Genomic DNA, 16977 nt, shown 5'->3' on the forward strand with positions numbered 1-16977 from the left:
TTTGTTGCACCATCTTCCTGGAAACTTTTTCCTATTTGTTGTCCTGTATATAATAACTTGGACCCAAACATCATCAATTCTATCTATTCACACAATTCTTAATCTTTTTTTCTCAAATTTCAACAAATAAACCAAATCCATGGCATCATCTTCTTCTTTTACGAGTGATTCACAGTACTGTCCTCGATGGAAGTACGATGTCTTTCTAAGTTTTAGAGGTGAAGACACTCGGAGAACATTTATGGGTCACTTGTATGAAGGTTTGAAAAACAGAGGAATATTCACCTTTCAAGATGATAAAATGCTAGAGCAAGGCGATTCCATCTCAGAAGAACTCTTGAAAGCTATCGAAGAGTCTCAAGTTGCACTAGTCGTTTTCTCAAGGAATTATGCTACATCAAGGTGGTGCTTGAATGAACTAGTGAAGATCATGGAATGCAAGGAGGAAGAAAATAGACAAACAGTCATACCGATCTTCTATGATGTGGATTCATCACATGTTCGATACCAAAGTGAGAGCTTCGCAGTAGCATTTGCCAAACATGAATCGAGGTATAAGGATGATGTTGAAGGGATGCGGAAGGTGCAAGGATGGAGAAAGGCCCTAACTGCTGCTGCAGATCTAAAAGGATATGATATTCGTGACGGGTGCCAGTTGAAAACACATAATTGCTTTTAATGAAAAAGAAAATAACAATATGTTAACGTTTCCTATTTAATATGCTTCTGAACTTTAAAAATATGAAATACTTACTAATACTTGACTTCCTCCCATTATGTAGGATTGAATCAGAGAAAATTCAACAGATCGTCGATCACATCTCTTCTAAATTTTGCAAGAGTGCTCATTCTGTATCTTTTTTGCAAGATGTTGTGGGAATAAGTGCTCATTTAGAGAAACTAAAATCCAAACTTCAAATAGAGATCAATGATGTTCGGATTTTAGGGATCTGGGGAATAGGCGGGGTCGGTAAAACGACAATAGCAAAAGCCATCTTTGATAGACTATCTTATCAATTTAAAGCTGCTTGTTTTCTTGCTGATATTAAAGAAAATGCTAAAAAGAATCAACTGCATTCTTTACAAAATACCCTTCTCTCTGAACTTTTAAGAAAAAAAGATGATTACGTCAATAATAAGTATAATGGAAAGTGCGTGATTCCGAGCAGACTTTGTTCTATGAAGGTGCTGATTGTGCTTGATGACATAGATCATGGTGATCATTTGGAGTACTTAGCAGGTGATCTTTGTTGGTTTGGTAACGGAAGTAGAGTTATTGTAACAACTAGAAATAGACATTTGATTGAGAAGGATGATGCAATATACGAAGTGCCTATACTACCTGATCATGAAGCTATTCAATTGTTCAATCAGCATGCTTTCAAAAAAGAAATTCCAGATGAGCGTTTTAAGAAGTTCTCGTTGGAGGTAGTAAATCACGCCAAAGGTCTTCCTTTAGCCCTCAAGGTTTGGGGTTCTTTGTTTCATAAGAAAGGCCTAACTCAGTGGAGAAGAACTGTAGATCAAATAAAGAAAAACTCTAATTCAGAAATTGTTGAAAAACTCAAAATAAGTTATGATGGGTTGGAGGCCGAAGAGCAAAACATATTTCTAGATATCGCGTGCTTCTTCCGCGGAGATGAAAGAAAAAAAGTCATGCAAATCCTTGAGAGCTGTGATTTTGGAGCTGAATACGGATTGGATGTCTTAATTGACAAATCTCTTGTGTTCATCTCTAAAAATGATAGAATTGAAATGCATGACTTAATACAAGATATGGGTAAATACATAGTGAAAATGCAAAAAGATTCCGGAAAGCCTAGCAGAATATGGGACGTTGAAGATTTCAAAGATGTGATGATGGACAATACGGTATGTATGCTAAACTAGCAATAATAGAATTAATTGTACAAATCGGTTCTCTTAAGCTGTAATATTTCTTAAGAAATGTCTGACTAATATTTGTATCTTATATTTTGTTTCAAAAATTTGCATGCTGGGAATAGAGTAAGAAAATATATAGTGATACTGATAAGCGGATTGTAAAGTTATGGCTTGTTGAATCTTTTTATAGGGGACCATGGCAATGGAAGTAATCTGGTTTACTCCTGTTGAAAGACTATTCTTTAACAAATATGACGTAATGAAAAATATGCAAAGGCTTCGGATATTATGCATATGTTATATGATCAATTTTTCTATGATACCCAATAGTCATGATGGTTCCATTGTCATTCCCAACAACTTGTGTTGGTTTGTCTGGCGTGGTTATCCTTGCAAGTTATTGCCAGAAAGTTTTAATCTCAGAAGGCTTGTTCATCTTGATCTCCCATGGAGTTCGTTGCATCAATTATGGAATGAAACAAAGGTACCATTCTATTTGAGATAATAAAAATTGGGTTAAGGTCCTTTTTTTGTAGTTACTTTACCTTCTATTTAAAATAGTAACATGTTTATCTAGTTTCTGAGCATGTAATTTCCATATAAAGTAAAATAAACAATTTTTTAATTTCACACTTTTCAGTCATAATCTAAAAAATGTCGTTTACTACTCATTTTTCAACATTCTTTCTGTGTTTTGAATAGCAGCAGCTGCCGTCACTACGGAGGCTATATCTATGTGGCTCAAGAAGGCTGAAGAGGACACCCGATTTCACGGGGATGCCAAATTTGGAGCATTTGAATCTAGCGTATTGTATTAGTCTTGAAGAGGTTCACCATTCCCTGGGATGTTCCAGAAAACTCATTGAGTTAAATTTGCATCTTTGTGATAGACTCGAGAGGTTTCCATATGTTAATGCAGAATCTCTTCAATATCTAAATCTAGTGGGTTGCTCTAGGTTAGAGAAATTTCCAGAATTCGTCGGAATAATGAAGCCGGATTTAAAGATTAACATGTCATCGTCTGGGATAAGGGAACTGCCATTACCTATCACTCGTAAGCGACCAAGGATGTCATCGTCTCGGAAAATGAAACCGCCATTACCTATCATTCGTGCGCGACCTTACATGTTATCGTCTGGGATAACGGAACTGCCATTACCTATCATTCCTGCGCGAGCTCATTCTGCAAAGCTAGATTTGAGTTATATGAAAAACCTTGTAGCTCTTCAAATCAGCATTTGTAAGTTAAAAGGTTTGGTGAAGCTACATGTATCGCGCTGCTCAAAATTTAAAAGCTTGCCGGAAGAGATAGGCGATTTAGAAAAGTTGGAGCTTGATGCCAGCTATACTCTAATCTCACGACCTCCATCTTCCATCGTCCGCTTGAACAAGCTTAAATTGTTGACTTTTGAAAAAGAAAAAGCAGAAGATAGAGCGTTCTTTGTGTTCCCTCAGGTGAATGAAGGGTTACATTCGTTGGAAGATCTGGATCTCAGTTACTGCAATTTAATATATGGAGGACTTCCAGAAGACATTGGATCCTTATCCTCTTTGAAGTGGTTGAATCGCGGGGGAAATAATTGTGAGCATTTGCCTCGAAGCATAGCCCAGCTTGGTGCTCTTCGATCCTTGGACTTATTTGATTGCAAGAGGCTTACACAGCTGTTAGAATTTCCACAACAATTAGACACAATACATGCAGAATGGAGGAATTCGATCTGTAATTCGTTGCTTCAGAATATCTCATCATTGCAGCGTGACATCTCCTTTTCAGATTCCCTTTTACTAAGAGTGTTTACGAGTGACAGGGTGGATATCCCTGATTGGTTCCACGATTGGGAAATAGGTACAAGTACTGTATTAGTCGAATTGCCTGAGAATTGGTATTTGTCGGATAACTTCTTGGGATTTGCTGTATGTTACACTGGCCAATTAAGTGATATGATCACAGCTCATTTGATTCCCTTATGTGATGATGAGATGTCGTCAATGACCCAACAGTTTTCCTTATCCAACCATTCTAAATATACTTGTCGTACTGTTTTTTCCTTGGTACCTCTTGCTGGCTTATGGGATGCATCTAATGCAAATGGAAAAACACCAAATGACTATAGGCGCAGTAGGTTATTTTCCACTGGAGAAATGAAGAAGTTTGGAGTTCGTTTGATGTATAAAGATAAACATCATGAAGAGGCCAGTTGCTCCTCTTCTATGCCCAGGATTGAGATTAAATATAGGTATATACCTCATGAATTTGTGTTCTCTTTATATAGAAGATTATTTCTTCTCATTCTTTCCCCTATTGGCAGGATGGGTGGGAAGATGCTTACTTTGGGGACACAAATTGCAGATGAATGGCAGGATTAATTTGCGAAAACAGGTGGATGAAAGAAGCCTCGGAATCCAATGTAAGCTCCAGCTCTCGAGCTCAAATAATTTCTCCCCAACCATCAAGTTCTAGTGAAGAAGCATAGTCTCCATTGATATCTACCATAAAATATTACATGGTAGATATCAACGGAGACTAAGTACTGAAAATGGTCAAAAGTTGAAAGATTATTTTGCCCTCCAACCAAATATTATAATTTTGTACAAAAATAAAAATGTACATTCTAACAATTCATGCTAATCAGTTAGATATAAACCGTGTTGTAATTCACCAACCAATTCAATGAATATTCAATTAATAATGAAGGTGAGGCCACTCATTTTCACCTTAAATTTACTCCGCTTAACATTTCATGTGAATAATTTGAGCTAATAATATCCCCAAGGCTCTTATTCTTGTAAGGGAAATTTTTCATAACAATCTATAAATATTAAACTAGATAAAGAAGAGTAATGTGGCATGTCCTTGGCCAAATATTTTATTTCTTCTTTTTTGGCCCTTTATATCATTTTTTGAAGTGACATATGTCTTTGCCCAAGAATCATATTTATCATTCTTGTTCTTCTTTGCTTATGTTTATCCTTTTATAAATTATTTTATTTTAAAAAGTCATCTCCTTAACTCACACCCCTTCATGTTCATAATTCTTATTCTTAATTGATATTAGTAATTAAGTAATATTCATAATTCTTAGTTCTTTCATTTTCATAACCTCCTCGCTATTAAATGTACAAATTTATGTCACCTAATTAAAATCAAGCCAACATGATATTCTCATTACTATTAAACAGGAGGAGAAGATCAAAAACACAAAATGAAGAAAACGTTGATTTGAAGGTAACGTTTTAGCCTTTAGATGGATTGTAGTTGTTGTAATAATTTGTTATGCTAAGGTAACTAGCTATTTGAGAATATTATTCAAATGATCATAGATAAAGAACATTTGATTTAGCGTTTTGATGACTCAAATGAAAGAGTTAAAAAATGATTCAGTTTTTCTCCTTCAATATCAATTCCTTTCACTATGTTTTTAAACGAATTTAATTACATTTTCTATTTAGATTCCCGTTCGTGATCCCAGCCCTGGGATCACTTCACTCCAACGCTTCGTCAGTCTTCTTGCATCTTTCCAGCTTTTCAAATGGACTAAGCGCCAAGCCTACTTGTGAAGAGAAGAGTCGTCGGCCTATTGTAGTGGTCCAGGAGTAGGAGCTCGAATGGAACAATACCAAACATGGAATGAAGTAGAATCCCATCAAAGACATGATGAACACCTATTTGTTCCTATTAACAAAACATCCCCTTTTTCTTCGCTCTTCCGGAACTATCTTTGGGCAATATATAGTTCTATTTTCCTCTATAATCTATAATTATAGTATTAATTATCTAATAAAATTATTTGCTTTGTTAACTAATTTTTTTCATTTTTTTGGTTAGTGAGGCTAATTTTTGTGTCTCTAGGCCAGGGTATTTTCAAATGTGAAATCAAGAGAAGGAATCCACATGTGTTCATACTGCTCAATGAAATATTTGTGTAGCCTTCCGTAGTCTTGTGGATCAGCCTTTGGCGGCTATATATATATATATATATATATATATATTGTATATGGAGATCTTTTCTTTCTTTTGTTTGTTCCATTATGATGTCAAATTGTAAAAGAAGACACGTAAACATTGCGGATGAATGGCAAGATAACTGCCAAAACAGGTGGATGAAAGAAGTCTAGGAATCTAATGTAGCTCCAATGCTCGAGCTGTTCTACTGAACAAGCGTAGTCTCCGTTGATATCTACGGTAAAATGTTACATGGTGGATATCAACGGAGACTAAGTACTGAAAATGGTCAATCTAGCATGCGGAGTAAGTATCACATTCTTTTTCTATTTTAGTAAGTGCAAGAAAGACATGTAATTAATCATCTCTGAAAATAATGTAATGTAAGCAAAGAATCACTGCTAGAAAATGTCACAACACAATTCTTAACTTGAAAAAAAATAAGGAAATTCCTGTGAATTTTAAGCTATAGTGCCTCAACGTTTAAAAGTAGTACCTTAGACGAACAAAGTAAACACAAATAATTGATTCCCCCCCCCCCCCCCCAAATTAAAATTCTCATTTCTTGTTCAATGTATTGCCAATATCGAGCACGAAACGATACTTCACGTCCGATTTCAGAAGACGTTCCAACGCGGTGTTAACATAGTTCATTGGCACGACTTCAATATCTGGTGTTATGTTATGCTTAGCCGCAAAATCCAACATTTCTTGAGTCTCTTTCATCCCTCCTATGCCACTTCCAGCCACTAGCTTCCTTCCTGTTTTCCACATTATATATACGAACTTTAGTAAAAACTGTCTGATACACTAAGCTTTCACTATGTGCAGGAAGGGCCACATTATATATACTTTAAATCTGAACTTTTTTATTTGAAATCGTGCATAAAGAAAACTATATATGCTTACCCATAAGTAGAGGAAACACGGGCAACTCCACCGGTTTTTCTGGTGCACCAACCATAACAAGCTTACCATGAGATTTCAATAACATAAGCAATGGAAGAATAGGGTGCACTGCGGAAACAGTGTCGATGATCCCATCCAATGTGTTCATTGCAGCCTGTTCGTATATAAAACGAATAAAAGAAAGGTTAGCCTCTGTTCTCGTGTTGTTGAACTCGCATAATTATTTAAGTCAAAAGATCTTTCTATAACAAACTTAAGCTTCTAGATGAAATTGTCACACACTTCAACATAGCTTTGTGCGTTCAAAAGCCTCAACGCCACCATTGTCAGAAAAAGAGAAGAATTTCACGTGCTTGACTCATGAAAAAAAATAAGGCAAGGGTGTGTTGAAGACACAATTAATTAAATAAAAGTACTCTCTCACACAGTTCAATGATAACGGGTTATTATATTCACCTTCATTTGCTCAGGATCGCGGCTGATCAAGAAAGAGTCTGCGCCCAAACGTTCAATTGCTTCTTGCTTCTTATTAGCAGATGTACTAATGACAGTCACTTTGGTTCCGAATGCCTTTGCGAACTTAACAGCCATATGTCCGAGTCCTCCAAGACCAACAACACCAATGTTCATTCCAGGCTTATCGAGTCCAAAATATTTCAAAGGACTATAAGTAGTGATTCCAGCACATAACAGGGGAGCAGCGTCCATCGACAAGTTTTCAGGCCAATGTACTACAAAGTGCTCATCAGATACCATCATATCGGAGTAACCTCCAAACGTGAGGGTTCCATCTGAGCTATAGCCGTTGTATGTAGGAATCTGACCAGGGCAGTAATTCTCGAGATCAACGCTACAATTCTCACATTTTCGACATGATCCTACCATACATCCAACACCTACTTTGTCTCCAACCTTAAATTTCTCTACCTTGCTACCAACCTCGGTTACAACACCAACAACCTCATGCCTGCAATAATATTTGAAATTAGTTACACTCATGAGTAGATAGAGTCTACACAAATTCTTGCTTAATTTTAATATGTCCCAACAACTTAGGATTTACTGAGGTATAAAGAGCTCCAAACAGCAAGATAATTCTTTTATTTTGGATGACAAGGGAACCCGCATAGCCCTACTCTTTGAGTACACACAAGGTAAATGCTGCTCCTATGTAATAGGTCGCAAACCACACTACGCAAGCCTCGTGCAACGAGCTCGACTCAGAAGGCCAACCCTCTATTGTCGTAGAATGAAGGCAAGGGGTTTAGAACTTGAGACCTCCATAATGGAGGTCTCAAGCCAAACTATCTGAGCCACCCTGAAGGGTTAAAACAACAAGCTAATTGGGAATTATTTACACAAAGCGCTTGTCTTGAAATGGCCAACAATAGACTAAGAACAAAATCAGGATTCCTTTCATATCCAAAATATAATGTTATAAATTGAAAAGATACAAAGAACAGGAAAACTAGTAAAATGAAATCATAGGCCGATCTAGGGGAACATAAGGGGCTCATTGCCAAAAAATTACTAATGTACATATATAGTTGATGTTGAATCTCATTGCCTTCTTTTGCCTTTTGAATCTCATTAATTAAAATTCTGACTCTACTAGAGCAAAATGTTGTATCTAGCTGTCAGTTTAAGCTACTATTCTGATACCATTTCACAAAATGCCAATTTTGACAAAACAAATAAGGATCTAACAATTTTTTTAAAAAAAGAAAAGATCTGAAAAAAAATTTCACCAAAAAAAAGAAGAAAGTAGATAAGAGCTAATTAATTACCCAGGCACCATGGGGTACTTGCTATTACCCCATTCATTCTTGAGTTGATGAAGATCAGAATGACAAATTCCACAGTACAAAACTTTAAATTGCACATCTTTTTCACCTGTCACCCTGCATCCATTAACACAAAATCATCAAATTTACAATAAAACAACAACAAAAAAAAAACTCAGCAGGTGGGGTCCGATAGTGTTACTGAACCAAAAATGATTCTTAGTGATATATAATTAACGATAATAATTTAATTGTAGCTAAATATGCCTTATTAGAGGCAATTATTAGTAACAAATATATTTTAACCCTCTTTATAAATACTGCTAAAATATATAACAACATTGAATCTAATGATAATTAACTAATGTTGATAAAGATTTTAACACTCTTTGTTAGTATACACATTTATTGCCTCTAAAAACTATTTTTGTTATAGCGTGTATAGGCACATCTTACCCCTATCTTTTCTTTTGTAATGATAGACAGTTTGTTTTCGATAGAGATAAAAACACATCATTAAAATTACAAAAATTGAACAAAAAAGAAAGGTAACTTTTTTAACCAAAAGATAATAATTTGTACCTTCTTGAAAAATTGAAAGGAGCAAGAACTCCAGAAGTGTCTCTAGCTGCCCATCCAAATGCCTTAATTGAGTGTTCATTTTCATATGATTTTGCCATTTTTTCAGTCGATTTTTTTTCGTTTGAAAATAAAAATAATTTTGTAGTATAGTATAATGGAGAAGAATATAGAGGAAGATGGATGATATAAAAGTGATTATGTTATGATCCCTATTTATAGGATTTCGAGTGAAAAATAGGTGACGTAATTGATGAGGTGGAACAATTAATTACTTACTTAAACAAATTGGATTTTGACTTCTCTTGATAGGCGTAGAATGTTCTTCACTCCTAATTTGTAGCACTTTTTGGAATAAGGCATCACTTTGTTCTTTTATTTTGGGAGATTAAAATTTGAATCTTTTGAGTTTTTAAAATATTATCGAATTTATATATTTGATAAAATTTTACAAGTAAATTTTAAATATGAATTTAAATTAATTGAACACAAAGCAAATAAAGGACATCGGGCGGAAATAAGTACAAGTACATTGTACTTCCAAGAAAACACATTTTTTGTTAAGACATTAATATTTTATTTGAAACATATAACGTTTTCTTAATTAGTTTGATTTTTTTCAACTTCTATTTGTTTATTATTATATATTAGACAAACTACTAGTAAGCAGTAATATTTTAATTGTTTTTGCAATTATATGTTGTTAAATAAATTATGAAAAATCATAGGAACAGTAAAAGTAAAAATATCCTTTAATATCCTAAAATTAATTACTCAGCAAGCTGTTAAGAACTTTTTAAAAAAATTCAAAAATAAATATATTTGTTTGCTGAATTTATTTTCCTTTTTAGTTGTTGCATAACTTTTTTCTAATTTCTTACGAGAATATAACAAAATTCGAAAATGTCAAACGATAATGACTATCCAAATACTTGATTATTTTTTCCCTTAAATTGCCCAAAAAGAAAAAAAACTTGAAAAGCTTTCCAAACGTGATAAAAGTTAAAGTTAGTATTGTGGCTAAAGAAGATCCACATACATTGTGTGATAGTATAATTACTTTTTTTTAAAAAAAAAAAAGACTCTGAAATTTGGACTTATTAAATAGTTGCAATTTCTCGAGTTATTTTCCTTTTCGTTTTCCTTTTCCCACTACTTTTTATTCTCTTTTTTGGTCCTTTCATTTGTATTTTTTCTCTCCAAATTTTCTTTTTGAGAGAAAAAAGACCATATGTGCGTGCAATTGAGACAAATTGTGATAGTGCCCTAACGGTAAAAACTTATCCGTGTTTAATATTTAAATTTTATGTAAATATTTTTGTAAGTAAATACTTACTCATGTTTGTTATTTAAACTGTATTTACACAAATATTTATTTTTTTATAAAGTTTTTATCTGTATTTAGTATTTACATCAAATTGAATTAATTAGCCGTAACGGTTAAAAATTGAAGTGGGAAATTTGTCAGGCACATAATTTAGGGTAAAAGTATCCATTTTGGGTGTTTATACACAAATTTACGACATAATTATTTAAGTAATACGTATTTTTATCTTATTTTTAATTAATTAAAATTAAAATGATTAATTAATTGGATGTAAATATCCGGTGCAAATAAGTATTTACCATAATTTAGCCAAACTTAACAATTTGATATTCCTTATTCCTATTTAAATAATTTCATCTGCATTACGGATATTGTTTATTGCATTTTGCTCTACTCCATAAAGGATAGTTAATTGTACTCATACATTAAGAAAGTCGAAATGTGCTACGACAAAATTATACTTGTTTAGCAGCAAAAATTTAACCATACTATTTACACGATCCAATGAATATATCATGGCTATCAACATAAGTATCTTTGACATATTGTATTAGATAGAATATTGGGGTGTTTTGAGCGGGTTTTGATACTCCTAACGAAGATATTTCTAATCAGAAATCACATGGCAAAACAAGTCAAATGGCAAGGTAAGGTCACACATATTTGGCTCAATTGAAGTGTTTTGAGCAGGTTGTGACATCCCCTAGCCTAATGAGCTCATTTCTAATCAATAATCACATGGAAATAAAGGTCAAATGACAAGATTAGGTCATACTCTCTTTTGGCTCTTCGCAGAATATACTCACATTAAAACATCGAAATGGGGCAACACATATGAAGCCTCTGCCACATGCCTACCATACACTTTTATCCTTGAATTATAGTTAAGTACTACATAATTCACCTTAATTTATGACTTAGCCATGGTAAATCACCATAATTTGGTGTAAACGTCGTATGCAGATAAATTTCGATTGTTCTACTTTTCATTATCACATGATTCTTGAGTGTCAATACTAGAAAACACAAAATTGTATTTATTCTTTAACACCTTTTCTTTTGATACACAAAACATAAGAAATAAATTAAACAACAATACGTGGAAGCTTAATACAAAATCATAAGCCTATGACACACTCATTTTCTTGACCAAAAAACAACAACATTGATATGCCAGAAACAAGATGTCACCCCATTTCAATTCTTGTTCAATGTGTTGCCAATGTCAAGCACAAAACGATACTTCACGTTCGATTTCAAAAGGCGCTCCAATGCTGTATTCACGTAGTCCATTGGCACGACTTCAACATCTGGTGTTATGTTATGCTTCGCCGCGAAATCTACCATCTCGTGTCTCCTTCATCCCTCCTATCCTGCTCCCCGCCAGTAGCTTCCTTCCTGTTACACGCATTATATTAATAATACTTATGTATCAATAAATATTTCCGGTTCAAGAAAAATGCATAGACAAAATTGTCGATTCAACAATAAAAGTACCTAAAAGCAGGGGAAATACAGGCAATTCTAGTGGTTTTTCAGGTGCGCCAAACATCACAAGCTTCCCATGAGTTTTCAACAAATTAATCAATGGAAGAAGATGATGAATCGCAGAGACAGTATCGATGATGCCATCAAATGACCCTGCTGCAGCCTGTTCATATTATACGTACAAACGAAAAAATTAGTATTATTCGTATGTCACACCTCTGTTATAAATTTGAAATTGAAGCATAGTTGATTGATTAACGGACCTACATTTGGTCAGGGTTCAGACTGACCAGAAAAGAGTCCGCGCCTAAATGCTTAATTGCTTCATCTTTCTTACTAAGAGATGTACTAATGACAGTAACTTTGGTTCCGAACGCCTTAGCAAATTTGACAGACATATGTCTACCAAGACCAACAACAGCAATGTGCATTCCAGTCTTGTCAAGTCCATAATATTTCAATGGGATATAAGTTGTGATCCTTGCACATAATAGGGGAGCAGCTTCCATTGGTAAATTTTGGGCCAATGGATCACGTAGTGCTCGTCCGTTACCATTATATCAGAGTAACCACCATACGTGGTTGTTCCATCGGTGTAAACACCGTTGTATGTTAATATCATATTGGGACAGTAATTTTCGAGATCATTGTTACAATTTTCACATGTTCGACATGGTCCTATTAAACATCCAACTCCAACTTTGTCACCAATTTTGAATTTCTCCACCTTGCTCCCAATTTCAGTTACTACTGTTATGTTTCTTTTTGAAAAGAAGCAAAATTTGTTCCACATCGCTAAAAAAGAATGGTCAATTCCTTTTTCAGTTATAAAAGGAGCTTAGCTTCTTGGTTTATAATATTATCAAAAATTCAATTTCTTCTATATTAAAGTAGAGATTTAGAGAAATTTAATTGGAGATCTCTTGGATGTAGTATTTCAGAAATTGGGGTGTGTGGGGAAAAATATTGTGTATTGTATGGTGTAATAATTTTTATATAAGGAATATTTTTCTGAGAGACTTGTGGTTTTTCTCCAATTGGGGAGTTTTCCACGTTAAATTTTTGTGTTGTTATTCTCTTTAAATTTCTTTGTTATTTTCTGCTTGAAGGCGGTCCGGAAGGGACGAAAATTAGTCGGTGTGCTTTTTTTCCCCCAAAAGTGGTATCAGAGCCTTAGGTATGGAATAATTCTTTAGAAATTTTAGGTATGGAATAATTCTTTAGAAATTTTAGTATGCTCTGTGGTTGCAGGTTTTTTCTAATCTTCCATCAGAAAAAATTTCTGAACTAGAATTATTGAGCCTTTGGTGTGAAATAATTCTTTTTGAAATTTTAGTATGCTCTGTGGTTGCAGCTTTGTCTAACCTTCCACATCAGATTTTTTTTTTGAATTAGAATTATTATTTTCAAGCAGAAATTTCGTTCTGGTGGAGTAGCAAGTGGAGTTTAATTTCGGTGGAGTTTGCTATTCTGGTGGACTTGCTTTGGGTTACTTGTATTTTTGGTAATAGTGGAATAAGTACAATCTAAAAAGGTTCTGCCTAAGAAAAGACTTGGTACTTAAGTGTATCCGTTGTGATCCACCTCTCTTTCCTGAAACTAATTTAGTGGGTACTTTTTCATTACTATTTCCATCTAGTAGTACTGATAAACAACATGGGGACAAAATTTGACATTGAGAAATTTGATGAAAGATGGGTACTTTTCATTACTATTGTCCATAAGCAAGTCAAGGATGTGTTAATTCAATCTTCTTTTTTAAATGCTTGAGGGACTTCTTTCAATGTCAATGCTTCGGGGCGGATTCTATCATAAGTCGTTCCCGCCAAGAGACCATTATCGCGGCAATAATGAGCCAAGGTAGTATTTGCGGTGAATTCCCCCGTTAAGTAGTCATGCATTACGATTGGAGTGCCCAATTCTCTAGAAAATACAGGTCTTTTCATCATTTCTTCGCATGTACGAGACATCTAAGTCATACAAGTAAAGAGATCTATTCATTGATAAGAAAAAGAAAAAACGTGAACGGGGATTGGATTGATGAGAAAATAGAATTCTGGATTACACAAGGCGTTGAAATGGAGACCAACTAGCGGAAAAGATGACAAGGGTTCAGAAAAATCTGAAAGCAGTGAAGACTTAAAAAAATCCAAAATTAGTGATGAAGAGTGGGAAGAGCTACACATGAAAGCGGCAAGTCAGATCCACTTGTGTTTAGCTAAAAATGTTTTTGCTAATATGATTGGATTGTCTAAAACAAAGGAGTTGTTGTAGAAACTGAAAGAATTGTACCAAACCAAAAGTATTTCAAATAGATTATATTTGAAGGAGCAATTTCATTAATTGCAAATGGATGAAGGTACAACTATTTCTGATCATCTGAGTGTCTTGAATGAGATTGTTTCTGAATTAGAATCAATTGGAGTGAAAATTGATGATGAAGACAAGACACTTCGACTCATCTGGTCTCTTCCATCTTCCTATAAGCACATGCAACCTATTTTAATGTATGAGAAGGAAACTATGATTTTTCTCAAAAGTGACGAGCAAATTAATTTTCGAGGAAAAAAGATTGAAGAATGGAGATGAAAAATCTCAAGAAAATTCAGCTCTTGTTGTTAAAGGAAAATGGAAGCAAAATAAAAGCTCCAAGAAAAAGGTCATTTGCTAGGATTGTGGTCAATTGGGACATGTTAAGTGTAATTGTCCAAATAATGGGGCTAGTTCAACTGGAAGCTCCAAAGAAAATGTTGTCAATGTTGTCTTCGAGGGGGATGATATTCTTTTGTAAAAAAGATGAAAATCCTTATGACATGAATGTTACCTTTAAAATTGCCATGTTTAATTGGTAGCTGGTCCACAGGTTTGCACATAGGCATTGGTTGATAGGTGATGCAAGATGTGTGGTGGAAAGGATGTCGATGGCTAATGAACTCTCAAGAAATCAACAAGAGGGTTGCACCATAAGTTATTAGCAAGTTTTTCGACATGAGCCGAAATTGAAATTCTTGAAATTGGAAAGTGATTTCAAGTGAAAATTCTTGAATTGGTTTTTCAATCTGAGTAGATGTACTCTTTATGGTGGGGGTATGATAATTCTTGAATTTAGAATTATGATTGTCAGTAACAGACAATGTGAAAGTTGCAGCTGCGCATGGTTGGTCGAGGTTAGAGTCGGGTGGAGAATTGACTCTGGTATGTGTAGCTGGACAACTGTAAATGGCCAACGGATTGCATTTTTTCTTCTTTTCAAAAGGTGGAGATTTGTTATGTTTATTTTTGAAAAGAAGAAAAATTTGTCCCACATCGCTGAAAAAGGAGCTTAGCTCCTTGGTTTATAACACCACCAAAAATTCAATCTCTTCTATATTAAAGTAGAGATTTAGAGAATTTTCTCGTGAAGATCTCTTGGGTGTAGTATTTTAGGAATTGGGGTGTGTGGTAAAAAATATTGTGCATTGTATGATGTAATAATTTCCATATAGTGAATATTTTTCTGAGAGAACCGTGGTTTTTCTCCAATAGGAGAGTTTTCCACGTTAAATTTTTGTGTTGTTATTCTCTTTAAATTTTTTTGTTATTTTTTACTTGAAGGCGGTCCGAAAGAGACGGAAATTAGTCAGTGTGCTTTTTTCCCCCAACAACTACACCAACAACTTCATGCCTATAAGAGAAATTGACATTACAAAATATTAAAAAAAAGCATAACATGTTATGAATTTAGAAGTACATATAATATGGAACTAATTTCTCTAACGTGCAACAATATATTCAGTATAATCGTACAAGTCGAGTCAAAGAAGGATAAAATGTAAGCAGAACTTAATTACCCCTACCTTTTGTGTGGTAGAGAGGAATTTATCTTAGCTACGTTATTGAATCCTAAGCTAATTAATCCAATTTAGCTATGTATTTTAGTTGTTTAGCGACATATTTCATCATCACGAAGTCTTCTAGTAATCTTCATGATGATCAAATTTACAATTATTTCATTGTCCAAACAATTAGAAAGAAGGAAATATTACCCAAATTAATACATATATTGCAATTATATTATATATTTCAAATCTTGGCTCTGCTTCTGGATTTAACAAAAGATTGAAAAGGTACTTATATTGCAATAAGACTAGTTTATTGAAACTTGGTGAATAATAAGTCCGTTCATCTATCATTTTCCACTTAAATTATATATAACGGCTTTTGTCTACGACGGAATTGCAAAAAAAAACATAGTAAATTAAAAGAGATGAAGCAAAATGAAACTTACCCAGGTACTATTGGATATATACTATTGCTCCATTCATTCTTGATCTTATTAGAATGACAAATTCCACAATACAGAACTTTGAACTGCACATCTTTTTCCCAGTCACCCTTCAACCATTCCAAATTAAACAAACTTCCATTAGTGTTCCTCTTTGGAGTATAATAGAAAAGTTATATATATACCGTTCATCCAACTAGTTTATCAATATATCCGAAATATACACAATATATACACTATCAATGTAGATGTCGTGCAGATTTAATTATTATAAAATATGCACTACCTATACAGTTTGTACATTTTTGTAAACTAGTTGGCTGAAGTTAGTATGGTAGGTAATTATCCCCCAAAAATATGTAATTTTGGCGAAAAAATTAGTTAATAATATAGCTTAAACTACACTGATCGCGCAACAAATCTTTGGAAGTAGTGTCAGTTTATATAACTTAAATCCAAAAACAACATGATAAAAATAGAATTAATTTGTACCTTCTTGAGAAGTTGAAAGGAGAAAGTACCCCAGAAGCAAATATTATCGTCATGGCTTCTCTGTACAATTTGCCTTTTTATGGATCAATAATATAAGACTATTATATTACATATATTATTATACTATATGATGTTTCTGGACATTGCTTGGACTAAGATCTGGCTGCAATTAATTTAATTAAACATAGTGTGGCCATGCATAATTGATATTCATTAGCACTCACCTTTGGATTAAAATTTTATTTCTCAGTCAAAAATATAGATTGAATCAATAAAAATAAGCTAAATAGAACGGCAATGAAACGTT

At 34.0% G+C, this 16977-nt stretch overlaps 3 protein-coding genes across 5 annotated transcripts; 1 reads left to right on the plus strand and 2 right to left on the minus strand.

Moving 5' to 3' along the window:
- The first annotated feature begins 22 nt into the window (after positions 1–22).
- Positions 23–6371, plus strand: LOC129896825 (TMV resistance protein N-like). Of its 3 annotated transcripts, XM_055972821.1 has the most exons (7): positions 23–648; positions 783–1872; positions 2075–2368; positions 2590–4121; positions 4194–4292; positions 5065–5110; positions 5335–6371. In XM_055972821.1, exons 1-5 carry the CDS (start codon positions 140–142, stop codon positions 4249–4251), a joined length of 3483 nt encoding a protein of 1160 aa, XP_055828796.1. In that variant the 5' UTR covers positions 23–139; the 3' UTR covers positions 4252–4292; positions 5065–5110; positions 5335–6371. The 3 variants fall into 3 exon arrangements, with proteins under 3 accessions (XP_055828796.1, XP_055828782.1, XP_055828789.1); XM_055972807.1 differs by lacking the exon at positions 23–648 and having other exon boundaries at positions 693–1872; positions 2587–4121; XM_055972814.1 differs by lacking the exons at positions 23–648; positions 5065–5110 and having other exon boundaries at positions 693–1872; positions 2587–4121.
- On the minus strand, positions 6207–9270 carry LOC129896857 (8-hydroxygeraniol dehydrogenase-like). The gene is made up of 5 exons (XM_055972838.1): positions 9103–9270; positions 8524–8637; positions 7193–7703; positions 6737–6890; positions 6207–6588 (listed from the first exon to the last, which is right to left on the minus strand). The coding sequence occupies exons 1-5, from the start codon at positions 9198–9200 to the stop codon at positions 6386–6388; spliced, it is 1080 nt and encodes a 359-aa protein (XP_055828813.1). The 5' UTR covers positions 9201–9270; the 3' UTR covers positions 6207–6385.
- Positions 9271–11747: 2477 nt separating this feature from the next.
- LOC129884984 (probable mannitol dehydrogenase) lies at positions 11748–12423 on the minus strand. The gene is made up of 3 exons (XM_055959243.1): positions 12205–12423; positions 11924–12077; positions 11748–11824 (listed from the first exon to the last, which is right to left on the minus strand). The coding sequence occupies exons 1-3, from the start codon at positions 12421–12423 to the stop codon at positions 11748–11750; spliced, it is 450 nt and encodes a 149-aa protein (XP_055815218.1).
- Positions 12424–16977: the final 4554 nt, after the last annotated feature.

The sequence above is a fragment of the Solanum dulcamara genome, chromosome 1 (assembly GCF_947179165.1).
Source record: "Solanum dulcamara chromosome 1, daSolDulc1.2, whole genome shotgun sequence".
In the NCBI taxonomy this organism is placed as follows: Eukaryota; Viridiplantae; Streptophyta; class Magnoliopsida; order Solanales; family Solanaceae; genus Solanum; species Solanum dulcamara.